The sequence below is a fragment of the Balaenoptera borealis genome (genome assembly GCF_965194805.1).
Source record: "Balaenoptera borealis genome assembly, chromosome: 4".
NCBI lineage: Eukaryota > Metazoa > Chordata > Mammalia > Artiodactyla > Balaenopteridae > Balaenoptera > Balaenoptera borealis.
Genome location: NC_138861.1, coordinates 112603065 through 112630724, shown reverse-complemented (window position 1 = coordinate 112630724; position 27660 = coordinate 112603065). Strand labels below are relative to the sequence as shown.

The following is a 27660-nucleotide window of genomic DNA, read 5'->3' as shown; positions in this document are numbered from 1 at the left end:
GGACCAAGAGTAGAAACATCTGGGCCCCTTGGCAAAGGCTGGCCAGAAGGCAGGGGCTGGAGGCAGGAGGGGCTGCCATCCTAAGCTGACCAGGAAAGTGTGGGCCACTTGTCAGAGGGACCCAGGTGCTCTTGGAAGGCACTTTCTCTCCATGATTTATCATGTGTTGTGTGTGTGTGTGTGGTGATTGGGGGGGGGGTGTGGGGAGGGCGGTGTGTTCTAGGTGCCAAGCCCTGACAAGCTCCTGGGATACAGCAGGTAAATGTGACAGATGAGGTCCAAGATTTAGGGACCTGAAGGGATCAAACACTGTTTGAAAGGGAAAGCCAGACTTCGATAGCCGATTTCCTGCTCTGCCTGCCTAGACAGCCTCCTATAGCACAGGCTTCAGTGCTTGATGGCTCCACCACTCAGCTGTGGGATCTGTCCAGGGTCTTGACCTTTCTGAGCCTCAGCTTGCCCAGCTGTAAAATGGGATCTAAATTACAGCACCAGCTGCATAGGCTGTTGTGGATGTGTTGCTGGCTGAGGACGTTGAGGGGCTTGTGCACGTAGCCAGTGTTCAGAAAGGCTGTTCACTCACTTTGTTCTCTCTCTCTACTCCCTCTGACCCAGCCGTGCAGAATGGCCATTGCCCAGGCTACGTGCCAAGGTCTCTCTTGCCCCGGCCCATATGGCCATGCCCCGCTGAAACCTTCCCTTCTGGAGACTTTCATATCTAAGACCCACTGAAAGCCACCCTGAAAGTTCCACCTCCTCATTTTTACTTTTCCATCTTTGATTCAACGTTGTCTGACCCCCAGGTCTGCCTCTTATGACTGCGTAACCTCAGACCAGTTACATAGCTGCTCTCTGATGCGGTGTTCTCATCTGTGAAATGGCGATGATAATACACCCACCTCATAGGATATTCTGCCGAAGAAAGGAGTTAGAGCAGGTAAGGTCCTCACCTGTCCAGGGGTAGGTGCCCCTGGGGGTCAGCAGCAGAGGCTGGACAGTGGGCGTGGGTCTTACTTTTTGAGGGCAGGGGTCTTGCTTCCAGGCACCAAGCCTGCTACAGAGGAGGTGCTTGGTAAATGCTGGTGATTGAATTGAGGCCAGAGGGAGGGTTCAGAGGCCATGGAGAGGGACGTTGGCAAGTGTGGAGCCAGAATATTTTTCTGCAGTAATAGGAGCTTTTACTGAACGGGATTCATTGATGGAACAGAATCACATTTTGGACAAAAGGCCCATTCTCCTTCGCCTTTCATCTTTAAACTCATCCTCTGGGTCTCAGCTCAGATGTTATTCCTTCTGACTCCCGGGCTGTGCTGGTCCCCTGGGCTTTCCTCACTCCCAGCCCTGGTCATTATTCCCTTGTCTGCATCCATCAGAGGGCAGAGAAGAGCAGGTGGGAGCCATCTCCCCCGAGCCCCCCACCCCCCTGTGTGGCCCACCTGTGCCCACCACCTCTCACCACCTGCTGCAAGGTGGGGACACCACCCAGCACGTGCGAGCAGTTCGCTGCCTTGACCTCATTGCACGAGCACAGCCGCGCTGCCAGAAGATACTGTGGGTCCCAGGAAGCTGCGACTTACGAGTTGGAGCACCACGGCCAAGGTCACAGGGACTAGGAGGCCAGGACTCAAGGCCAGAGGCCTTTCAAGCAGTCAGAGAGTGCCTCTGTGACCCAGACAGAGGCCAGTTTCTGTGTTTACCTTTCTTCTCCTCCCACACGGCGTCCCGCTCCTCAGATGGATAAACTCAGGAGGCGCCGAGCGGCTCGGGTCACGGGCAACGGGAGCTGAGCTCGGTTCCAGAGAGTCCATGTTCTGTTTCCCGACAACCCACCTGCCGGCCCTCCCTCAAGCTGGCTCAGCCCACAGCGCCTTCCAGCCCGGACTCTGCTGGGGCATCTCCGTAAATGAGGAGGCAGAGTCCACGGAGGGAGGGTGGGCGGGAGCGCTGAACAGGAAGTGTGGCAATTGTATTTTGTCTGAACAGGAAATGGGCAGTGAATGTTTTTCCCCTTTCCAAATCATCACAGCGTCTGGAGAGCCCTGAAAGGGAAACTTGTCTTCCCAGGAATCACCACCCTGAGTTTGGATTCTTTCTTTGGCATGGTTTTATTGTCCCTCTTAAGGCCAGCGTGCTGGGAGGGGAGCGACTGGCATGAGCCCAGGGCAAGTTTCCCTCAGGACTGGGACAAATGGAAAGGTCACTGACTACAGGAGAAGGCTGGTGCGGTTCCAACCCTGACTCCACTGCTTTTTAGCTGTGTGTCCTTAGGCAAGTCGCTTTGCCTCTCTGAGCTACCACGTTTACAAGTGCGAAATGGGCGATTGATCCCGCCCTGATTATCCTGCAGAGTTATTCTGAGGCTGGAATAGAAAACACACAACCCCGAGCAGCGTGTTGGAGATGGACCTGGGCTGCCCTGCAGCTCTAGAACAAGGGGAGGCTGTGGGTTTGGAAGAAAAAGAATTTGCCACTGGTCATTACTCTGCCCTGCTCATTCAGCCAGGCTGGCTCAGTGAAAGCATTAAGGAGGCAAGACCCTCATGCACACCAGGATGTCATGGGAATTAACTCACCGCGTGGCCGAATTGCCCAGATGTCAGAGAAGCGCCTTAAATCATGTGTAGGACAGGTTGCCTTGACTGTTTCCTCCCAGAGGCAGAGAACAGGTGCAGAGGCCGGCAGAATGATGGCGTGTTTGGGGTACGCAGAACCCCTAGAAGGCCAGGGCGGCCTCAAGTCCGCATAAAAAAGACCAGAAGCCGGCAACCTGGGTTTAATGGAAAGCGCATGTTGAAATAAAAGCTGTGGATCATGGCAGAAGCACTGGGAGCGGGGATTATCAAATGCACGTGAAAACATCCAGCCCGGAATGCACAACAGTGGGAAGGGATCTGCTCAACGGGGAACTGAAACTTCCAAAAGAAAAAGCCAACCCTGAATAATTAGGCTAGTTATTTGCTGAGTGCATGAATCAGTCAGCACAATACTCATTCCGCATATCAATCACGCAGGGATGCGGCTTGGAGAATTGGCTGTTTCTGGAAACAGTTTTTGGCCAGTTGGCCAGCTCCCTTCACAGAGCTGGGTCCAGAGCAGGACTCTAACATGGAAGTTCTCGATTATGACATCACGTGTGATGGCCGAGGATTCCTGGGGAAACACGGAGGAGGCACCGAGCCAACCAGGGGGGCTGATCTCGGAAGACTTCCTGGAAGAGGTGATTGGAGAGCAGACTCTTACAGGATGAGTAAGCCGGGGGAATATGCAGACAGAGAAGGGTGCGGGGTGGGAGGGCACTGAGCCAGGCCTGCAGACATGGATGCCCTGGGACGTGGGGAGAAGCAAAATAACTGAGCTGATTGGGGCCTAAAGTGGGGGAGGGGCAGCATGGCTGCGTTGCTGTGCAGTGAGGAATCCCGTGCCATCCTGTGGGGTGTCGTATTCGTCATCTCATTTCCTCCTCCACCCCCTCCTTGACCCAGGCCCTTCCATGTATCCTCCCTGGTCTCCTCATCTGTAACAAGGGGTCTCCCTGATCTTGCTAAAACTCACAGTGGATCAGGTGATCTGCCCCCTTCATTTAAAATTGTTCCATGTTCCCCGTGGGGGTTGAAAACTCAAAAGGCCCCAGGACCCCGGTGGTCCACACAAATGTGCAGCTACAACTGGGAGGGTCCTTGGTGTCTGGGGAGTACCTGAGCTGCAAAGGCATCCTAGTCCAAAAGCACTAAAGGCTCTGCCACCCAGAGGGGGTGCAGACTGGAGGCCAGGGGTGGAGGGTGGGGACAAACTGCCCGCAGCTGCCCTGGCCCTGCCCTGCACCAGGGGTTCTCCCAGTCAGAGGAGTGAGAGAAACTTGCAGGACATCGCTTTCCCTTTTTTGTCCTGCAGCCGGGAGGCAGTGCTTGGCATGAAGACCTCCTCTTATTGGTGGAGCTGGCTGTCTGTGAGTCCGCCCCCCAACCTGCCCACAAACCAGCCCAGAGGTGAGCAGCGAAGTCCCGCACCTGAGATCAGAGCCCAGGTGTCCTGGCTCAAGTTCCAGGGTGGCCTTGGCTATTTAAGAAGCCTGGCCTTCGGGTGAACCACGCTTTCCTCCTTCAGGCAGGTGGGGGATCTCAGATTCCCAGCGGGCGTCCCCAGAGCATCGCAGGGTGAGAAAACAAACAGCTCCACTCTTTGGAAAGCCTTGGTGAGGGTGATGGGAGCTGTCCCCTCACTTTGCCACAGCTCAGAGGGTTAAAGCCCAGACAGTGGCGCTGGACAGACGGCCTGGGTTTGGGTCTCGGCCCAGCCACTTATTACAACCTGTGAGCTCTTGGGCAAGTTACTAGGCTTCCGTGTGACACAGTGTCCTCATCTGTAAAATGGGTGTGATAATGGTGCCACCACGTCTTACACTTGTTAAGATTTGATGAGTTTGTACACGGAACACACTAAACCACAGAACCTAAAACAGCACCCGGCATATATCAATTGCACAATGAATATTCATTATTATTCTTCAAACCCCCTGTCCCCAGAAAATGAGCTATTTCTTGACCCAAATGCTCTCATCCTTTTCTAAACAAACGCCATGGTAAGTACTCCACGTAGGAAGATTTGCCCCCCACCCCCGGGATATAAGTGTCCACAGCTGTAAAGAAGAGGTCTGGGGCCAACTTGATGTTGCTGGACCACTGCTAAGGCTGCATCCTGGGCTTGGGTTCCTGCCTCCGTAACGAGCACGATTGGGTACAGCTTTGTGAACCAGATGGCAGCTAACCAGCTTCCCAGTTACCCATCTCACAGCACACGTCTACACTGCTCTGCCCTTGGCCAAGTGTGTTCACACCCGTGGTATCACCAACCCTCCCAGCAGGCTCAGGAAGGAGCCGCTAGCCTGATGTTACAGAAAAGAATGGAAGTTCAGGGAGAGCCTGGATTCATCCGTCTCCAAATCCAGTGCCAGCCCCCCATGCACACAGTCTGTGGCCCATGCTCTCAGGCAGATCCTAGAAAATAAACTCTATCAAGGATGTGGTCATATACAAATGAACCTATCTATGAAACAGAAACAGACAGAAACAGACTCATGGACATAGAGAACAGACTGGTGGTTGCCAAGGGGGAGGGGGTTGGGGGAGGGATGCAGTGGGAGGTCGGGGTCAGCAGATGGAAGCTATTATGTATAGAATGGATAGACAACAAGGTCCTACTGCATAGCACAGGGAACTATATTCTGTATCCTCTGATAAACCATCATGGAAAAGAATATGAAAAAAAGAATGTATATATGCATAACTGAATGCTGTACAGCAGAGATTAACACAACATTGTAAATCAACTATACTTCAGTTTTTAAAAAGTCAATTTAAAAAAAAGGATGTGGTCATAAACCAGCATTCCTGAGTGTGCTGGGCCTGTCCTGACACTCACTCACTCCTCCCTGCACACACCCATTTACCGGTGCCCATAACTTTGCTCATCCTTCAGTGCTCAGCACCTTCGCCACCTCCCCCCAGAAGCCTCCCTGGGCCTCTCTCTGCCGCCCCTGTGTTCCATGTGCTGCTAACAGCTGTGCTGGCTGTGACCTTTCTCCCAAGTGTTATCCTCATGTGTGTCTTCCCCTCTGGATAGGAGCTCAGCAAGGGCAGGGACTGCGTATGTTAAGGGGTAAACTGTGCCCCCCAACATTCATATATTGAAGGCCTAACCTTGCTACCTCAGAATGTGATGATTTGGAGACAGGGCTTTTAAAGAAGAGATTAAGGTAAAATGAGGTCATATGGGTGGGCCCTAATCCAACCTGACTGGTGTCCTAGGAGAGATTAGGACACAGACAAGCACAGCAGGACAACCATGTAAGGACACAGGGAGAAGACGGACACCTACAAGCCAAGGAGAGAGGCCTCAGAAGAAACCAAGCTGCCCACACCTTGATCTTGGACTTCCAGCCTCCAGACTGTGAGGAAATATATTTCTGTTGTTTAAGCCACCCAGTCTGTTGAGCTTTGTCATGGCAACCCTAAAAAACTCACATGGTAGACAGCCCCATCCACCAGAGGGCAGACAGCAGAAGCAAGAAGAGTTACAATCCTGCAGCCTGTGGAACAAAAACCACATTCACAGAAAGATAGACAAGATGAAAAGGCAGAGAGCTATGTACCAGATGAAGGAACAAGGTAAAACCCCAGAAAAAAAACTAAATGAGGTGGAGATAGGCAACCTTCCAGAAAAAGAATTCAGAATAATGATAGTGAAGATGATCCAGGACCTCGGAAAAAAATGGAGGCAAAGATCAAGAAGATGCAAGAAGTGTTTAACAAAGACCTAGAAGAATTAAAGAACAAACACCTAGAAGAATTAAAGAACAAACAAACAGAGATGAACAATACAATAACTGAAATGAAAAATACACTAGAAGGAATCAATAGCAGAATAACTGAGGCAGAAGAATGGATAAGTGACCTGGAAGACAGAATGGTGGAATTCACTGCTGCAGAACAGAATAAAGAAAAAAGAATGAAAAGAAATGAAGACCGCCTAAGAGACCTCTGGGACAACATTAAACACAACAACATTTACATTATAGGGGTCCCAGAAGGAGAAGAGAGAGAGAAAGGACCCGAGAAAATATTTGAAGAGATTATAGTCAAAAACTTCCCTAACATGGGAAAGGAAATAGACACCCAAGTCCAGGAAGGCCAGAGAGTCCCAGGCAGGAGAAACCCAAGGAGAAACATGCCAAGACACATAGTAATCAAACTGACAAAAATAAAAGACAAAGAATAATTATTGAAAGCAACAAGGGAAAAATGACAAATAACATATAAATAAGGGAACTCCCATAAGGTTAAGAGCTGATTTCTCAGCAGAAACTCTACAAGCCAGAAGGGAGTGGCATGTTATATTTAAAGTGATGAAAGGGAAGAACCTACAACCAAGATTACTCTACCCATCAAGGATCTCATTCAGATTCAACAGAGAAATCAAAAGCTTTACAGACAAGCAAAAGCTAAGAGACTTCAGCACCACCAAACCAGCTCTACAACAAATGCTAAAGGAACTTCTCTAAGTGGGAAACACAAGAGAAGAAAAGGACCTACAAAAACAAACCCATAACAATTAAGTAAATGGTAATAGGAACATACATAGCGACAATTACCTTAAACGTGAATGGATTAAATGCTCCAACCAAAAGACACAGGCTCGCTGAATGGATACAAAAACAAGACCCATATATATACTGTCTACAAGAGACCCGCTTCAGACCTAGGGACACATACAGACTGAAAGTGAGGGGATGGAAAAAGATATTCCATGCAAATGGAAATCTAAAGAAAGCTGGAGTAGCAATACTCATATCAGACAAAATAGACTTTAAAATAAAGGATGTTACAAGAGACAAGCAAGGACACTACATAATGATCAAGGGATCAGTCCAAGAGGAAGATATAACAATTCTAAATAAAAATGCACCCAACATAGGAGCACCTCAATACATGAGGCAAATGCCAACAGCTGTAAAAGAGGAAATTGACAGTAACACAGTAATAGTGAGGGACTTTAACACCTCACTTACACCAATAGACAGATCATCCAAACAGAAAATTAATAAGGAAACACAAGCTTTAAATGACACAATAGACCAGATAGATTTAATTGATATTTATAGGACACTCCATCCAAAAACAGCAGATTACACTTTCTTCTCAAGTGCACACAGAACATTCTCCAGGATAGATCACATCTTGGGTCAACAAATCAAGCCTCAGTAAATTTAAGAAAATTGAAATCATATCAAGCGTCTTATCTGACCACAATGCTATGAGATCAGAAATCAATTACAGGGAAAAAAAGGTAAAAAACACAAACACATGGAGGCTAAACAATACGTTACTAAATAACCAAGAGATCACTGAAGAAATCAAAGAGGAAATCAAAAAATACCTAGAGACAAATGAAAAGATACTGTGTCCACTTGGAGGGAATCTCTGTCTGCTTAGCCTGGGTCTGCAGGGTCCCTGGGGCCCCTGAGACAGGTGGCTTGGCCCCCCTGGACCTCCAGTTCACACCTATGAGATGGGGATGGGGATGCTTAGCTGCCATTTCACACTCCCCAGGGAATTTCGTAAATACACTTGTATTGATCTTTGTTCTGCTAAATACAGGTTTATTACAAATATGGACACATATTTTTCTGAGTCCTGGTTGCCTCCACACCCATCACAGGACACGAGGCACAGATGGGTCAGTGTTCGAGATCAGCTGCACCTTAAACTAGCTACGTAGCCTTGGACACGTGGCTTCAGCCTTCTTTGAGCCTCAGTTTCTCACCTGTAAAATGGGGGTAGTGATGCCTCCACTACAGTGTAGCCAGGAGAACGGAACGAGAGACCCATGTAAGGTATGGCACAGAGCAGGCACTGTTCGGCTGTTGGTTTTGAATCTGGTTTAAAGAGAGGGTCCAAGGAGTCCTGAGGAAGGAGAGGGACTTTCTAAGTGCCGAGGGCTTCCTGGAGGAGGGGGCACATGGACTGGGCCTTGCAGAGGGTTGGGTTTCAGTGTTTCCTTTAAGGATGATGACATTATCACCTTCAACATCAATGTCCTCTTGCTGAGAAATGACCTTTGGAACGGAGACTCCCCCCCGTCTGGAAGGTCACCACAGATAGTATCACCATCAATCAGAGGACATCACCATCAGCAGCCTGTGCCTCACCGTATACAATTTACAGTTCACATGGGTCCTTCCTGCATAACTTTGCTTCCAGCCTCTGCTCCTTCTCTGCCTGACCTCACCTCAACATCCCTTTCCCTGGGAGGAGGGAGGGCGCCAGGAGGGACCGCCCAAGGGTCACCTGAACACTCCTACAAGGGAGACATAGGGAGACCAGGACTGACCAATTTCTTTTCCTCCAAGTCACTTTCTTTGTTATCTGCTGGGTCCTTTTCCCTGAGCTTCATGGTTAGTTTTCAGCTTTTGGGCTGGGCTTTTTTGTTCCTGAAAAAGAGAAAAAAGGAAGAAGCCATTAGACAGACACTTGCTGTCACAGTAAGGAACCCAGGGGAGAGTCCCTGACGAGGACACCAGGATGGGGGGCCCAGCTCCCCCAGAGACCTGGGTACACGGTCTCTGCTCCTCTCTGGCCTTGGTTTCTCCATTTGCGAGATGGTCAGGTTGGACCACTTCTCTGCTTTCCTACACGTGCCACATCACTTATCAAGTACAGGCCCTTACCCCGGAACATCCTCATTCAGAAGGTCACTCTTACGGTGGGACATGCTTTGGAAACCTTAGACTTTCTGTCCCAAAGGTGTGAAAATAAAAGCAGTGCAAATGCAAACAAAGTGCCAATCTCCCCTGTCAAATTGGAGACAGTTACCGAAATTATAACCCAAATCACTGGCACAACAGAAGTGGAAAACTGTACAGCTTCTCTGGAGTTTGGAAATATGTTTCTAGAGCCATAAAAATATTTAGGTCCTTTGGCCCAATGACTCCATTTATAAATAGCCTGAAGCAGTAATAACAATGTGTGAAGATTTAAGCCTGAGATGGTCATTGCAGCATTTTCATGGTAGAAAAATGGTCTTCACAATAGGACAAAATATCTAAGAGTAAAGTTTAAAGTGATGAAACTCATGCAGCACTTCAAAACTAATGTTAAAGAAGAAGATTTCATGTCACTGGAAAATGCTTATAATACATTCTTACTTGATAAGAGGAAGATATATAAAAGAATATACATTAGTCAACATTTAAAATAGGTATACTGCGCTTCCCTGGTGACGCAGTGGTTAAGAATCCGCCTGCCAGTGCAGGGGACACGGGTTCAAGCCCTGGTCTGGGAAGATCCCACATTCCACGGAGCAACTAAACCTGTGTGCCACAACTACTGAGCCTGCGCTCTAGAGCCCGCGAGCCACAGCTACTGAGCCCACGTGCCACAACTACTGAAGCCCACGTGCCTAGAGCCCGTGCTCTGCAACAAGAGAAGGCACCGCAATGAGAAGCCCGCACACCACAACGAAGAGTAGCCCCCGCTCGCCACAACTATAGAAAGCTCGTGCGCAGCAACAAAGACCCAGCGCAGCAAAAAAAATAAATAAATGAAATAAAATAGGTGTACTTATTAATAGTCATACTATTAAACAATATATGTACTTAAACTATGTCCATGTGTTTTTTAATTTAAAATTAAAAGTGAAATAAAATGTTCATACATTAAATTATTTATTAAGCCCCTGGTATCTAGGTTATGGGGATGCGATCTTGAGCAAAACAGACCTTGCCCTCCCCTTATGGAGCATACATTCTGGGAGAGGAGACAATTTAGGAAGAGCATATGGGCTGCTCATGGGGCATATGGAAGGTAAGTGGCCTGGCCCAGCACGGGATGGGGGAGCAGTGGGAGATGGGCTGCAGAGATGCGCAGGGGACAGATCGCATACTTCTGTGCATAGAAAACAGACTTCCTGGAAGCAGCACAACATAATAACAATTACCACTTGGCCGTGGTTATCTTAGCCAATTTTTTAATCTGATTTGTTTTCCTACAGTTTTTCAATTTTCTACACTGAAACAATCCAACAAAAACCAACCACTTCTACAGCTAGAAAAACAAGCTTTTCGAATTTCTTCAAATTAAAAAGAAACAGTTTTTTTTTGAAGAATTAAGCCCTTAAGATCTCAAGGAGCCAAGCAGACTTAAAAACTACAATTGTGGAAGAATACACAGTTCTTATAGGATGACGGGCTGTGAGGTCCGAAGTCATGTGAGCTGGCCTGACAGAATGTCAGTTGGTCACACGTGAGCGTGACATTCGAGGCCCTCCACCGAGGGACCCGCCTCTCTCCCTCCAGCGTACGCCCAGGGACATGCCACGCACTGGGCCTCTGTGTTCAGGCCGCTCTGGCTGTTTCCTAGGCTGGCCCCTGGCCTGGAGTGCCTCTCCTCCTGTTCCTGTCTCACCTTCAAGGCTCACCTACTCTGCTTGTCAATCTATTCCTTCTAGAAAATCTGAATCACTTTGTCCTGTGCATCCCCTAGCTCATCGCATTAGTCTCGCAGGAGCCAGACTGTACCAGCTGACTGTTCTCTCGTCTGTGTCCTCGCCAGTGACCGTGACCTCCTCCTGAGGGTACATTTTATGTGGCAGCTCATCAAAGCCATGGTGCTCAGTTGTGTGGTCGGACACTTAGAGAACGGGCGAGATGTTGCTGGTAGTTTTTAGGTATGACTCACATTTACAATCAGTTGACTTTAAGTTGACGACCCTCCATAATGCGCGTGAGCCTCATCCAATTAGCTGAAGGCCTTAAGAGCAAAGACTAAGGTGCTTGAAGAGGAAGGAACTCAGCATCAAGATGACAACATAGAAATCCTGCCTGAGTTTCCAGACTTGAGACCAAGGCTGCAACATCAACTCTTGCCAGAATTTCTAGCCTGTGGGCTTGCCATATGGGTCTGGGGCTTGCCAACCCCACGATCATGCAAGTCAATTCCTTAAAAGCTTTCTCTCTTTATTCTTCTATCAATATCTATATCTATCTATCTATCTATCTAGACATGCATCCTGTCAGTTCTGTTTCTCTGGAGAACCCTGCCTGATACACTCCTCACACTCCAGGATCGCAGCTGATCCACCTCTGTGCCCACAGATGTGACAGTGCCTGGCTTGAGACGAGCACAGTAAACAGAATGAGTGGGTGGGGTGGAAGAGAGGAGTCAGAATGGGATCAGATGAGATGGGATGGGACCAAGGGAGCCAGAATGACGGTATCCATGGCCACCACCTGTTGAGCTCCAGAGACTGCATTCCCATTCTAGTTTATGTGAATGGCTGTCACCACATGACTCCAGGGAGCACCAATTACACAGGTGACATTGTCAGAGTCCCCCTGGAGTTATGCAACATGGTGGTCCTGCAGGTACCCAAGGATGAAGATGGTCTCCAAATAATCAAGCAAGAGTCTGATTTGAAAAGGCATGAGCCGGGTGGAAAGAGCAAAGCTATAGTGGAGTCAGAAACCTGCCCATCTTGGTTTTGCCACCGTGACCCAGGACAAGTTACTTAACCTCTGGGTCTGTTTCTTTGTCAGTCAATGGATGATTGTTATCATTCTCTCATGTCATGATTGTTAGATGAGGGAATGTACATAAAAGGCCTGGGGAGATGCCTGGCAAATCTGTGGTGTCTAAGTAACGGCAACCATCATTCACTGAGCTGGAGAAGACTTAGAAAGCAACAGATTTGGGGATGGGAGGAAATAAAGAATTCTCTTTAGGACGCGTGTGGCTGAGACATTTGTGTGACATCCAAGTACAAATATCACTCTGGCAGTTGGAAGTGACATCCAAGTACAAATATCACTCTGGCAGCTGGAAATAAGAGCGGTGCTCAAGAAGTGGTCTGGGCTGGAGATAAATTAAGGACAATTAACACCATGGAATTAGATAAGTCAGTCACCCAGGGACAGAGTGTAGAAAAAGATTCCTAAGGAACTCCGACCAGGAAAGAGCAGAGGGAGGACAGAAGACAGCAAAGGGGACTGAGTCGGAGAAAGCAGGGAGAGCGAACTTTGGCAGGAGAACTTTAAGAGGATGTGAGTGGTCAGCTGTGTGAATATGGCTCAGGGGCCAAGGAAGAGGAGCTAAGAGTGTCCAGGGCATGTGGCCACATGGAGGCCATAGGGAAGTGTAAGTCGGGGGGTTGGGGAGAGCCTGGACCATCTGGAGGAGGAGATGGATCTTCCTAGAACCTTGGCCTCGAGGAGGAGCAGAGAAGAGGGTGGGCAGTGGGTGTGGAATCAGAGGACGGAACATGGGTGAAGCGTGGGCAGGATGCAGGTTTGGAAGTGGGGAGATGGGAGACTTCTGTCCAGTGGTGTCCATATTCTCAGTGAAGCACAAGGCCAAGCAACCAACTGAAGGGGCAGGAAGGTTTGTGAAACTGAGAAATTGCCATGGGGACCTCTGGGGAGCAGCCTTAAAAACCAAGCCTGGTCGGGCTGTAGGAGGGTGTGGACGGTCCATTCCCGGCTTGGTCCTGGGGAAGGAAGATGTGGGTCTCGGAGCACTGGGGGTTCATGAGGGAGGGACAGAGGGTGAGTGGCAGGCATGATGAGGCAGTTAAGGGAGGATGGAAGCTTCCCCTGGGGGCTTAGATTGCAGAACAACTGAGAGAAGATGGGATCCAAGCTGTGATCAGAGGGTGGCTTTTGTGAGGATGTGTCCAAAGCTGGAACCACCTAGAACTGATGGTCAGAGCTGATGAGCGGTCCCAGATGAGGAGGAAGAAGTGAGAACAGACGTGGGAGGGAGAAGAGAAGGCAGCAAGTGGGCACTAACTAATCACAGCCCGTGTTAAATCCTCCCGTGGGTACAACTAGGGCGAGGGGGCACGGGCGCAGGATGGGGGAAGCGGTGCGCTCTGAAGATCCAACACGAGAGGTTGAATAAATCTTCTACACTGAGAGAGGTGAGTTGTGCCTGAGGCCAAGGGTGCAGAGGTATTTGTTCATTCTTCCCAGAAAACATGTTGCAAAGGAGAAATTTTGCTGGTACCAGGAGGATGTGTGTGTGGGGTGCGGGTTGTACTTCCTTTGGGGTCAAAGCCAGCTCTGACCTTCTTAACTCCCTGGTCAGAGAGGGTTATTAAGTCCGTAAGGACCCACTGCCCAGGGTTGCTGTCTGCAGCAGAGGCCATCATGGAGCTGAGAATGACGCCACGTCCCCAAGACATCACGTCACAGGGGGAGACTGCCGCCTGTGCAGATGGCTCGTACCCGAGGCAGCATGGAGTCATGGGTTCAAATTCCAGCTCTATAGCTCACTAGCTGTGTGCCTTGGGGAAAGTTACTTAACCTCTCTGTACCTCTGTTTCTTTCTGTCAAGTAGGGAATAATAATAGGACCTGCCTCATAGGGCTCTCGTGAGGATTAAATGAGTCAGTGTATGTGAAGCACATAGTAAATGCTAAAGGATCACGAACGGTGTCTTAGAACGGGTTCAGAGGAAAAAGGAGGGGGACCCACTTGGTGTTTGACTAGAGAACCTTAAACCGCCTCAAGATAATTCTCTAGGCTTAAATAGAATAATATCAATAACATAACATAGTATAACATAAATATAAGCCCAGTGCATGGGGTTCCAAAAAATGCTAGCTCCTGTCTTTTGAATCTGCGGTAACAATACTAATATTGCTGCTACTCAAGTCTAACACCCTGCCAGTGCCCATCATTTTGGCCTAAAAGGTCGGATTGCTGCTGTTCCCATTGGTGAATAGCCACGTGCTGAGGCCCCAGGGGCCCACCTGCCACAATCCAGCAGCTACAGGCAACAGGTCTCTGATGCTGACAATTTGATTGGGGCCCCTTAGGCTGCACCTAGGGTTAAATGTTTAGAAAATCACCTCTCCTGTACTATTGCTGCTGCTGCTTATAATAAAAACGTCAGGGGCACCGTGTGTTGGATGCTTTAACTGGCCATGTTAGAGGTAAAGCGAGCAGGGCTTGGAGAAGAATCTTTTCCCACCCAACCCATCACAGAGGTGGGATCTGAGCCCAGACCCCTTGAAGTCAGTCCCGTGCTCATGAGCCTGCGTTGCGAGTAAGGATACAAGTGAAGAAAAGGCACCCCCCTGCATCAGCGCCGCACAAAATGTCAGCAGACAGCGAAGGCGGATGTCTTCTCCCAAACCGGCTCCTGCGGACAGCAGCCACCTCCCTAACTGTCTGGAGTCGTGGCCTTCTGCCCTGTCCACCCCAAGATGTGGCCCTGCTGACAAAGCCCTGTGGGCCCAGCAAGTCGCTGGCTGACAGCTCTGAGCAGAAAATGCCGCACATGCCCTGGCCCCAGTTCTCTGACCAACACTTCACGGTGACTTTATTCTGAATTTTCAGGGTTAATTCTCTGCTGACTTCGGCATAGAGCTAAAGCTAACCTAAAGGAATGTGGGAAATAGGGCAGCGAGGAAGAAGGGGAGGGGCGGGAAAGAAGAAGGGGAAGGGAGGAGGGGAGTTATTAGCTGCCTTTGGAATAATGACCACACCATAATCAATTTCGTTTTTATATAAACATTTGTCAGACACCACGCTAAGCACTCCAAGTGCATTTCTCACTTAATCTTCACCTAGTTGATTTTCATATCCCTCAATTTTTAAATCTCTTGCTCCAACTGCTCTGTAAGTCTTGGTAATTCCTGAAATGGTCCCCAAAGCCAATCCAAACCTGCGAGCCTGACTTACCTGTTTCCTGGAGCTTCCTCAGCCCGTTCCTGTTTAGAGAGCAAACAGAAGATGCTTCATGAATAGAACGGCTCCCAGTAGAATCAGATATAAGCCTGGGAAACTGTGAAAGAAAGCTGCATTAATGACTAAAAGGCATCCAGCGGCTACCGTAAACATTCTGTGATGGCAATCTTGACAAGCAATAAATGATTAACATCGAGCTACTGATGGCTAGCTCAGCTTATTAAAAACGTGCCCAGCTGTGGGTCAGCAAGTTCTGGCCTGGGAGTCCAAGGCAGAGGTACCCTGGCGAAGTCACTGCTGACTGCCTTAGGGTGTCAATTCCCTTGTGGATAACAGTGTAGGACCAACCTGCCCGGGCAGCTGTGTTGAAGGTCAGTAAAATGACACGCAAGAGTTGTAAAGCAAAACACAAAGGAATGCAGGTTGATCGAGTCTGAAGTCCAGAGGAACAGGATGAGGGGTCAACTCTTGCTGCTTTGTCGATGGAGGAGTAAAATCAGCCCGTGATGAAATACACAAGAGCCGTCACTTGGGAAGTGCTGCTCCCATGGTCACGGCCATTGCTGTTATTTTATGAATGCACGCTGTCCTCCTGACCTCTCTCTAGCTCAAAAGTGATGCAGGTGTGCTAATCCTACTCTTTTTCAGCCCCAGGAGACAGATGGAGGGCTGGAGTGGCAGAGCTATGTGAGGGAGAGAGGTGAGGGGCTAAGAGCGTTGCTGGGCAGCTGGGACAAGATCCAAGCTCAGCCAAGGGCATCAACGGCCTCCTTCTGAGCAGTTCACAGTGAGAGGTGAGGAGTTCACAGACAGAGGTGAGGGTGTGGGAAGTGACGCATGGTTTTGGGGTGAAGCACAGAGAGATGGGTGCCCAGGAGTCCCACCCGCCTCGGGAAAGGAACCCTGTGCCTGGCTCAGGCATGAATTCAGGCCCTGGGAGACAGCACTGTCTTGGGAGCCTGGAAAAGCCCATCCAATTCCCTTGGCATCGATTGGAAGTAATCGGGTAACCTCCTCATGGCTAATCTCATTTCCCCAGTGCCTTGTTGTTGACAAAGGAGGGCTGGAGAGCAGGAGGAAATCACCTGATCCCTGGAAGACACCTACTCAGGGTGTCTTTATCAACCGACCTCTGATGCCTGCACAGCCCACACACTAGAAAGATGACATTTCTGTGCCTGGGTGGCTTCAGCTGTACTTTAGGACATGCAGACACACCAAGAAAAGGCTGTGGAGCGAGGGGATTGCTTTCCCAGGCTTTTCAAACCTTCCACAGTTACCCAGCTGGCGCCCACCCCTCCTTTCCCCAAGCAGTCACCCAAACTCTCTCTTGACATCTTTTTTGCTGTAATAAATCATTCTCAGGTGCCAGGACAATTCAACCATTGGTTTAGCAGTATCTAGGTAAACAGTATAAGATGATGACAGAGCCTGAGATTTGATGTCAGACCTCAAATCCCAACTGCTGCTCCCCAGCATGTCTCGTGGGACAAGTGACCTCTCTGCAAAGTGGGGATAAGGGAATAATCATCTCAAGGTCACGTACAGATCAAATGAGATGTAAGGGTATATACCTAGGAATGGAATTGCTGTATCAAATGGTAATTCTGTGTTTATTTCTTGAGAAACACCAAACTATTCTCCACAGTGGCTAAACCAGTTTACATGCCCACTAATCACTCCTGGGTGTATACCTTTGAAATGGCCTGCAATGTAGCAAGCTCCAGGTAAATATTTGCTATTGCAGTTACTGTTGAGAAATCTCTTTATAGCTCATTATTTTTATTCTGTTCCTTTATTTATTCTTTTACAAATGTCTACGGAGCTCCTACTGTGAGGCCAATACAGTGCTAGATGCTGAGAAGGCTGCAAAGAAGGGAAAACCTGTCAGGAAATTCACAGTCTAATCAGAAGGATGAGCCACTGGAAGGGACTTACTTTTAGTGAGCACCTACTATGTTCCGGGCACTGGTTAGGCATAGCCTCATCTAATTCGAAGAACAGCCCCTAAGCTCTTGTTATCTCCATTCTACGGCTGAGCCTGCTGGGGTTTCAGAGGTCACCCCACTTGCCCAAAGCACCACGCCTTGTGGATGAGAACTGACGCTTTTAAAGCGAGACCACCCGCTCTGTCTGCCCTGACACCCATTCACTGCTGCTGTGTGGGCAAGGCCCTCACCAGAGAGAACAAGTCCGTCAGGGTGAGACCTTGATGTCAGACACCTTTCTCTTCTTTCTTTTTTGGCAGCCCAGCATCCAGACAGACTTCTCACTTGGGAGCACCTCCCATTTGTGGGTTTTATGGGCGCATCCGTCTCACCTACTCAAAAATTTCCTTCCTTCCAGCAATTATCTCATTTCAACAGCATCAATTTCTCCCTCTCTCTTAGGTCATCCCAGGCTCTGTACAAAAACGTCTTAATATCACCAATTAAAAAACAAAAACAAAACTAACTGTTGGCAAGGATGTGGAGAGATTGGAGCCCTTGTACATTGCTAGTGGGGATGTAAACCGGTTCAGCCATGGTGGAAAATAATTTGATGGTTTCTCAAAAAATAAACGTAGAATTACCATATGACCCAGCCATTCTACACCTAGGTCTATACCCAAGAGAATTGAAAACAGGTGTTCAAACAAAAACTTGTACATAAAAGCTCATAGCAGTGCTATTCACACTGGCTAAAAGGTGGAAACAGCCCAAATATCCATCAACAAATGAAAAGAGAAGCAATTGTGGTCTCTCCATACAATGGTATGTTATTCAGCCAAAGAAAGAAATGAAGTTCTGACATGTGTTACAATGTAGAAACTTGAAACCCTCATGCTAAGTGAAAAAAAGCTAGATTTGGAAGGTCAACTGTGGTATGATTCCATTTAAATGAAATGTCCAGAAGAGGCAAATCTACAGAGGCTGAAAGCAGATTAGTAGTTGCCTGGGGCCAGGGGAGGAGGCGATTGGGGAGCAGCTATTAATGGGTCGAGGGGTTGCTTTTTGGGTGGTGAAAATGTTTTGGATCTAGACAGACCTAGTGGTTGCACAATATTGTGAATGTACTAAATGCCACTGAACTGTTCACTTTTTTTTTTTTTGGCACTGTGCGGCATGCGGGATCTTAGTTCCCGGACCAGGGATCAAACCTGAGCCCCCTGCAGTGGAAGTGTGGATCCTTAGCCACTGGACCGCCAGGGAAGTCCCTGAATTGTTCACTTTAAAATCTTTAATTTTATGTTAAGTGAATTTCACCTCAATTAAAAAAAAACAAACCTCCCCTTGACCCCATGACCTCCCACTCCCACCTGTTTCCTTGGTCTTGTTACAGGAACTCACTGTGTCATTTTCATTTCTCTCCTCAGCTCGTGCCCATGGGATTTTTGACCCACCGCACCTCTCAATCATCCAAAGTCAGTAGTCAATTCCCTGTAACCTCCCAGCAGCTTTGGTGAAGTTGATTACTCCTCTTCCTTCTGGGTCCTTCTACAAACTTCCTTGTCCCATCTTCCAGCCAACATGCCTCGACTTAGTTACCATTTTTAAATAAATTAAAAATTTCAACCTGTTTAAAAAAAAAAAAAAAAATGGTGGAATGGAATGTTCTAAATTCAGACCCTCCTCCCTACTCATCAGTTTGCTTTGAGTTGGCAGATCAAGGCTTTGGCATCCATAGTGACCCAGCTTCAAACCCTGACTCTGCCGCCCACCAGCTGTGTGACCTTAAGTAACTCAGCTACCCTCTCTGAGCTCAGCTTCCTTACCTGTATCGTAAACAGCATGTCCCATAACAACATGTGTGGGGACCAGTAGCCATGTGCGGACATGATACTCAGCACCTAGCAGAGACTCATAAATTGTACCTAGTTTTTAACATCTCTACGTCAATCTTTCATAAAATTCAGAGGGTCCGGATTAGATGTCAAAGAAAGGCTGTGGACCAGACATGGTCAGCTTAGATCCTGCTGAGACCTGGAGAGGCTCACTCGAGCCCCTTCCCTGAGCTTGCTGGGTTGTTCCCGCCTCACTGGCCGCCCTCCATGTTCTTCTGGGGCCTCGCCTTCTCCTCACCCTCTTCTTTCTGCACTTGCCCCCTGGTCCCCTGGGTGGCTTTGATCCCATCTCTACACTGGGGAGTCCTGTAACCAGGAAGAGCCAAATCTGACTACATGTTGGACCTGTTTCTTTTACTTTAACCTTTACTTTCCACTGCTTTTGTTCACTAAAAAGATACTGTCTATACACAATGGCCTGCCTCGGGGAACCCTGCCCCTCTGCCTGAACGGTAAACCAAAATGCCTTTGTTCACCTGTGGATGGCTACAAGAAAGAAGAAATTAACACATCTCCTCCCTGAGGCTGGCCATTCCAGGGGACATTTGCAAATCTTATGGCCTTTTTACTTTACTTCCTCATCTCCTCCCCCTCTCCGTTCTATAAAAGAAACTGGCATCCAAACCCGGATAAGATGGTTCTTTTGAGACATTAGTCTGCCATCTTCTCCGTCTGCCTTGCCTCAACACCTCGTCTCCCATTTATTGGCCTGTTGTGCGGCAGGCAAAGCGAGCTTGGACTCATTTTACAGTCCCACGTTTTACGTCACCAGCCCAGACCTGTGTCCCACGTTCCTGTCCAGAGCACATCGTCACTCGGATACCAAATGGAATGAAGCCGGCAAGTGGCTGGCTCAGTTCCCGGCAGAGCAAGGACTTGAAGACAGTCATGTGCCTGAGGCCAGAGCGGTCCCCCTGGGCTGCACTCAGCTACTCACAACACTTGGATGAATAATCCGAGTCTCAAACTCACTATGTCGGAACCTGCTCCCCTACTGTCTTCCCTTCCAGGTAAATGGCATCACCGTTCTACCTGCGGTCCACGCCCCACCTCGCCCCTGAGATCTACCCAGGATCTGACCACTTCTCTTCATCATCTCCCGACCCTCTCAGGGTTATGTCCTCAGCTCTTAGCAAGGTCCACAGGCTCTGACCCTCACCGACTCATACCCGACCCCTGTCCCCACCCTCTCTTCCCCCTTCCCCTCCACTCTGGCCAGCTGGACCCCTTGGTGTCCTCAAGCAAGTCTAGTACACGCTTGTCTCAGGACCTTTGGTACCTGCTGTTCTTCTGCCGAGAACACCCTGCCTCAGATACCCAAAGGGCTCCCTGCTCACTTCCCTCTGGTCTCCACTCAAATAGGACCCACTGGAGAGGACCCCTGACCCCCTGATACTAAATGCAGCCCACATAATCAACCCCTCATTTCCATCTACCCTACCCCTTTACTTCTGGAATGGCACCCATCGCCACCTGGTGAATAGTTACCTGTTTGTTGATCTGCGCCCTCCAACAGGAACCTGTAGCCCAGAGAGCTGGCATTTGGTTTTTTTGTGCTGGCCACTCCTCGCCTCCCCGCTCTGGTCCTTCACCTTTTCTGACCTGCTGGCTGGCCTGCTCTCTTGCAGCTGGCTGCCAGCCCAGCAGTAGATGAGGGGTGTGAAGAGAAGGAGTGGGGGGCGTTTCTTCCCCGCTCCCTCCCTGCGCTGTTCGGTGGCTCTGGTAACAGCTGCTTCCTCCTCAACTCCAGCTGCCCCAGGCGGCCCACCCTCCGAGGCTCTCAACCAGCTCCGCAAACACTGCTCCTTCCCTGCCCTCGCACTTGGGCTGACGGCTCCCTGCCTTCCCTTGTTTGTTTCCTTCCCTCTGCCTCTGTAAGTCCTCCCTTCACCGTCTGGGGTGGATTCTGTTTCCTCCTGAAACCCGAGCCCTGCCAGCCTGTCACATTCTCTGCTGTGTCCAGCACCTAGGACAGTGCTCCGAAAGTAGTGGGCGCTCAGTAAACATTCTTCACAATGAATTAGCTAATGAATTAATTAGCAGAAGAATGAATGGAAGGAAATCAATATGCTATTTAAAAGAATGAATAGATAAACGGATGGAGCAAAGCATTTTGTTTCCTTGAAAGAAAAAATGAGTTAAGCAGATGAGTTAGCTTTCATGGAAGCATAAACCGAAAAAAAAAAAAAAAGTGAACAGAGTCCCTGGGTTTCTCTGAACTGTGCGCTCAGTGGACCACTGAGCCTGTCTCCTCCATTGGCTCTCACCCTGAAGGTTAAGATTGCAGGAAGGTCCTCCCAGGCAGATGCATACAGAGTCTGAAATCCCCTTGACCTTGGAGCCCCAGCTGCCGGCCCCCCCTTCCCGGCCTGACTGCACACTCTCTGAGGTTGCCCATGCCGTGTTTAGGCTCACCCTCTGTCTTGAAGCAGCAAAGACTCTTACTGGGCTCAAGGAAGGTCCCCAGAGCCCATGACCCTGCACCACGGAGAGGGGATGCTGTGTGTCTCTCCAGTAAGGGGCCCTTCCTTGCTGAGCAGGAGCCCTGGCTCCTGGGGACCCCCGCGTTCTCCCTGCTCCCAGCCAGACAGCAGTCATTTCTGTGGCTTTGTGACAACAACTCTAAGGGGGGAGAACCAGCAATGGATTTGGGATGGAGACCCACAGACAACTTAGCCCTTCAAGGTGGGCAGTTGCCTTTCTGGGTCTCCCAAAGCTTGGGCCAGGGCAAGGGGACCAGGGAGAAAAAAACAGAACCACAAATCCAAGTGCCCCTGAGCCCAGAAGGCGCAGGGAGCAGGGAGTGGATGTGGATGTGCTTCTGCAGCTGCTGCCCTTTGCTTCTATGTTTCCCGAGAAGCAGCTGCTCAGGGTGGTTGAGCTGGCTGAGCCAAGGCACCTCCTCTGTGGGATCGGGGTCTGAGATCCCCTTGACCTTGGAGCCCCAGCTGCCGGCCCCACCTTTCCAGCCTGGTGAGGTCTGGAGGAGGTCAGGAGAAGCCAAGTGCTCCCTCTGGGGAGGGGCAAAGGGGCAGAGCAAGGGAGGGACAGAATCAGGGCCGACACCAGCTGATGTCACTGTTGGGCCCAGGCCTGCTGCTAGAACACTCTGTCTAACTTTTACAGCCCTGACCCTGCTCCCGGGGCTATAAACGTGCCAGCAGCGGTGCAGGGGGCTCGTTCCCTGGGGAGCAGCCACAGGTGAGGCTGCACATGGACACCTATTCGCCGCGTGTTGCCAAGCAAGCTCTCCTCTGGGAAAGAAATCCCTCCGTCCATTCATTCATTCATTTGCTTACTCGGTCATTTATTCAACAAAGGTTTCCCGGGGACTTCCTAAGAGGCAGGCCCTTGGTGAGTTGCTGGGATACAGAAATGAATCAGATAAGGTCCCTCCTGGAAGGAGCTGGCACTCATAGGAGGGAGACAGATGCACAGCAGAGAAGTGTAACAGTGCGGAAACTGTCCGTCTGTCCATCCACCTAGCGGACATGCACCGTATGTGCACTGTGGTCCAGGCGCTGTTCCAGGTGCTGGGATGGAGCAATGAAAAAACACAGCAAAAATTCCTGTCCTCGTGGAGCTGACATTCAGGGAGGGAGAGAGAGATCGTAAATAAAACACATAAGTAGATGATGCAGTATATTAGAATGTGAGAGATGCCATGGGGATAAAAATCATTAAAGGAGGGAGATGGGGGTGTAGGGTGGTGGGGATAAGGAGATAGCAAATTTTTAAGATGGTTCTGGAAGGCATCCCTGCAAAGGTGACATCTGAGCAAAGACTTGAAGGAAGGGAGAGGGTGAGCCACCTGGAGCACTGGGTTGTCACAATCGTCAGAGACCCAAGGGGCTACCTACCCCCGCAGCCCAGAGGGAAAAGCTCTCTGGGTGGGAAGGAAAAGAGACTTCCAGCAGAAGGACAGCCAAGGGAGAAGGGCCAAAAGGGTGAGTAGCTACCGGAGTGTAGACTGAGGGGGTGGGGAGAGTGACGGGAGATCTTTCCAGAGAGGTCGATGAGACAGGAAGATGGGATGAACCCAGGTGCTTGGACTGGGTCCTGTTGGCAAGGGATTTGCTTTGAGTAGTGGGATGGTGAGCGATGGAGAGATGAAGATGCTGATACTAGACCACTAACCAGCTTCAGACCCCAGCTCCACCACTGGCTCTGTGACACTGGCAAGTCACTTAACCTCTCTGAGCCTCAGTTACTTCCCTATCTGTAAAAGACAAGAGTCACAGAACCCACTTCACAGGACCAAGTGTCTTAGAACTGTGTCTGCATCATTTATTCCTCCGAATAGAGCAAGGAGGGGCCGGGCCAGCCTGGAGGAAGGGAGGCGCATTTGAGAGCTTGCAAGGTCTCTGATCACATGTCCTAGAGCAGGACGTTTGTATGTAAAGATGATTTATCCCTTTGTTCGATGCCTGATTCCTAAGCACTAGCCGTCTTCCAGGCAACATGCTGGAGATACAGACATGGATCTGCCCTCTGGGGTTTGCAATCTGGGTGTAGGGGCATGGATTCCAACATGCACCATCCTGGGTAGGCTTGCATAGAGTGTGTGGAGTCAAGGGGCAAAGCCTGACTCTGAAAAAACCTAGAACACCAGAGAGGGCAGCGACAGCATGACGTCGGTCACTGCCACCACCTGGAGAGTTCCTTAAAAACAGATTTCTGGCCCCCACCCAGACCCACTGGTTCTGAAAACCCAATGGGAAGGTCTAATAAACTATCATTCAATGTGCCCCAGGTAATTCTAATTATCAGCAAAATTAGCAAATGCTGATCCAACACAACCCCCTCTTTTTGCAGACAGGAAGTGTGGCGTCCAGAGACTTGCCCGAGGATGAGCAGCCAGTGAATAGCCGAGGCAAGGCTGGAAATCAGAGCCCTCGCATCCCCATCTGCATTCATTTCCTAGGGCTGCATGACAAAGCACCACAAACTGGGTGGCTTAAAACCACAGACATGTGTCCTCTCACACTTCTAGAGGCTAGAAGTCTGAGACCAAGGTGTCAGCAGGGCAAGGCTGTTCTCTCTTGAAGGATCCAGGGAGCATCTGTCCTGTGACTTTCTCTCACCTGCTGGTGTCGCTCGCCATCCTTGGCTTACAGCCAAACAACGTGTCTCTGTCTCCATCCTCACCTGGCCTTCTCCATGTGTGTCCCCTTCTTGTAAAGACATCGGTCATCTTGGATTAGGGCCCACCCTACTCCAGTGTGACTTCATCTTAACTAATTCCATCTGCAGTGACCCTATTTCCAAATTAAGTTCACATTCTGAGATACTCGGGGTTAGGACTTCAGCATCTCTTTTGGGAGACACGGTTCAACCTGCAACACCTCCAAGGCTTGTGCGTTCCTCCCACTGACATATTTAATGGTTATGAGCCTCCTAATTCCGGGAAGATATCAGGGTACCGACACTAAAATTAAATGGATAAAACAAGACTAAGGTAATAAGAAATAATGAATAAGTAATAAAATGGAAGAGGGGACATAACTGTAACAGATGCTTGGGCTAGAGACGGTTTGAAACCACTGATGACTCAAGTTCACTCTGAGTGTCTGGACTCCTGACTCCCCACGGGAGTTATCTTTACAGGAATGTGGCCAGGCGTCTGGAAAGGACCCCTTCAAGCAAAGGGAAAGTTGATGATGTGAGAGTGTGTCTCCTGGACCTTCTGAACTTAAAGATGTTACCCCCCAAGGCTGTTTCACATGTTGTTCTAGAAAATGGATGAGATAATGCAAATTAAATAACTGGGATAAATAACATTTTTATAAATCGTTGCAACTTGCAAAAGTTTTTCATGTTTATTAGCAGAGATAATCTTCCCCAGAATTTTGTGGGGTGGATGGGCTCACACCTTACACTCACAATGAAAGAATGAACGACAGAGAGGTAAGTCAAGGCCACAAAGTGAGTTGTAAATGAGTCACAACTAAACCAGCTTTCCTGGCTCTCAGCCCAGGCCTCTCCCCACTATTCCCCCCATGTCAGCAAGGCTTTAATGCTCCCCACCACTCTTTGCATGCTCAGTCTGCAAAGTCATCATAATCGATCAATCAATATGTGTGTAAGTAAATGGCTATATTCAATTAAAATATTATACATTCTGGTTACTACTTAATTGACATTATCGCATCTGTTTTCAACAAGCTATGAAATAGCCTAAGCAGACATCAGCTCCAAGGCTGGAATAAAGTCACAGGCCACCATCATCCCAGCCCTGTGGGGTTCTTGTACTGGATGGTACTCAGAGAAGATGCTAGAAGGAACAGAGGCCACTCCCAGCCTCCCTTATGGGCTCTAACCTCCCCTTCCAACATAGCTTCCTTCCAGCTAAGAAAGACCACCACTTCCTGGAGAGTTCTCAAGCCAGAGTACATGGGGCTGAATTGACTTGAAAGGATCCTTAGAAAGGTATTGAAGAGAGCTGCTGAAATGAATAGGCTGGGCTCTGTAGCTAAGCTAGAGTTTGGAACCCAAGCAAAGATGGAAATCAATACATACTACATTTGTCCTTTGACAAGCAATGGATTGTTATTATTAGGAGCTTATCCTGTGCTAGACCCTCAAATAAATTTGCATTTCATCCCCCCGATCGTCCTGCAAGAATCCATTTTTTGATGAACACGCAGAGACCCAGAGAGATGAAGTGGCTTGCCTGCTGTCAAAGAGCAGAATTGTGTGTTCTGCTGCCTTTGTGTGTAGCCTTTTGCCAAGGGTGTCACTCTGGTGCAGAGGTGTCCCTCCTCAGTCAACCTCTCCAAGCACTTCCTGGGACCGGGCTGCGGGCACAGCAGGGAGTACGTAGGTATGGAATTCTCCAGATGTTCACACCTGTGTCTTCTGGGCAGCAAATATTGAGGTACTAGATGTGGAAAGTTACTCACCATCCTGCAGGTTACCGCCCAGAAACACTCCTGCCAAATGCACCCTTGAACCATACTCCTGCATTGGGCATTCGTGCCGCTTCTCTGTCTCCCTTCTGTCCTAGGGACTCGGGTTGGACTTGCTCAGAGAAGCCTTACCTCCTGCACTGAGCACAGAGTTTCCCCAGAAAGCCCCTCAGTGCACCCAGAACTGCAGCCTCTGTGCCCCTCACTGCCCTGGGGTGGACATTGGCTCAACACCTCCCAGAAGTCAAAGCGTGACTGGCTGGCATTGGCTGGCCAGCATCCTCCCTGCTCTGCTATTTGGCAGACCGTGGAGTAGCTCCCTTCTTCCTGAGCATGGCCTTGACCTTTATAAAATGAATGGCTCCTAAGTGCCCTCTGAAGGACCAGGACCAGGGCCAGGTTGGCTGGTGAGAACAGGGATTTTTCCAAGCCTGCCCCTTGGGATTCTGATTTAATGGATCAGGGATGGGGCAGGGCATCTGAAATTTAACAAGCGCCCACCCCACTTCACCCCACCCCATCCTGAATGATCCTGATGTGCAGCCTTCAAGCAAATCATCAGCTTTTGAGTGTTTCCCAAACTTCAGCCTTAGCTGGCTGCCTTGATGATGTGTTACTTTACGCAGAGTTATTTATATTTTGTACCCAGCTTTGCCCTGAGACAGTGGTTCTCACCCTGGCTGTTCATTAATGCCCCTTGGGGAGTGTTGTATAAAACCCAAAGCCGGGCCCCTCTGAGCTGGAGCATTTTAAAACCTCCCTGGGCAGTTGTAAGGTATGGCCAGGGTTGAGGACCACAGCCTTAAGTATGATATGCATGGAATCTACTAGATATTGAAACATATGCATAAATGCTAACATAAGAGCATGCTCGTCTACAACCAACCAAAAAGCATCCTGGGTTCTGTGCTTTGAGAAACCCTGGCAGAGGTCGCTATCATGCCTATTTTACAAATTTGGAAACTGAGGCTTAGAGGCTCCCAAATGCTGACTCTTCTAGAATTAGGACGTTACTTGCAGAGAATTCAATTTCAGCCACCCAGCTCTAAACATCATGCTTTTTCTGCCCGGTCAGGGGCAGAGAAGTGAGTGGTCCTGCCTTCCAGGGGGTGGGATTGAGGGGTGATGGGACTCACTCTGTGTACCAGTTTGGAACACAGGCTAAGATGAGGCTTTTCAAAAGACCCACCTTGCGAATCAAGTGTGTTCAGATGTATGCAGAACTCTGCAAAGAGTCTGGCTTTACCACGCTCACCTCGTGATTAATTCCCTCTGGTTTCTTCTGAGATTAGCAGAAAGGAATAAAGTTTTACTACTGTCAGAGAAGCCAAGCTCTAATCAGCATTAGAAAGATCAGATTTGTCATGATTCCATCGTTAGTGTGGCTCATAGGCTGACCCATGACCTTTAGTTCCTGGCAAAGCCTAATTACAGGAAATCTGTGCTCAGTTTGAAAACTGGCTGCCCGTTTACTGATCCAATCTAATTAGCTTTAGATTCCCTGACCCCCTCAAGAGCAATGAGCTGCATCTTGTGTTCACCAAAGCGAGTAAGGAGGCCTCCCTGTTCCCGGGTTGCCCGAGGCAGCTGTATTTATAGTCTGATTCTTCAAGGGGACACAAAATTCCCATCTTGATGGGCACAGTAGGAAGCCGGAAGGGATTTCCCAAATTAATTTTTTTCCTAAA

The 27660-nt window shown here is 49.2% G+C and overlaps 1 protein-coding gene and 1 long non-coding RNA gene across 4 annotated transcripts in view; one reads left to right on the top strand and one right to left on the bottom strand.

Annotated features, from left to right (window-relative positions):
* Positions 1–22082, bottom strand: part of SLC2A9 (solute carrier family 2 member 9) — a 290277-nt gene extending 268195 nt beyond the window's left edge. Inside the window, exons 1-3 of one of the 3 annotated variants that reach the window (XM_082389500.1) lie at positions 20553–22082; positions 15236–15330; positions 1698–2767 (exon numbers count right to left, since the gene is read on the bottom strand). In XM_082389500.1, the coding sequence (XP_082245626.1) occupies positions 1698–1808 (111 nt within the window). In that variant the 5' untranslated portion in view covers positions 1809–2767; positions 15236–15330; positions 20553–22082. Of the gene's footprint in view, positions 1–1697; positions 5947–15235; positions 15331–20552 lie in introns of those variants that run through there. The other 2 variants (XM_082389502.1, XM_082389501.1) reach the window with 2 other exon arrangements.
* LOC309627533 lies at positions 15651–19702 on the top strand. Its single transcript, XR_014243797.1, has 2 exons — positions 15651–15864; positions 18597–19702. It is a non-coding gene; the product is annotated as an uncharacterized lncRNA (long non-coding RNA).
* Positions 22083–27660: the final 5578 nt, after the last annotated feature.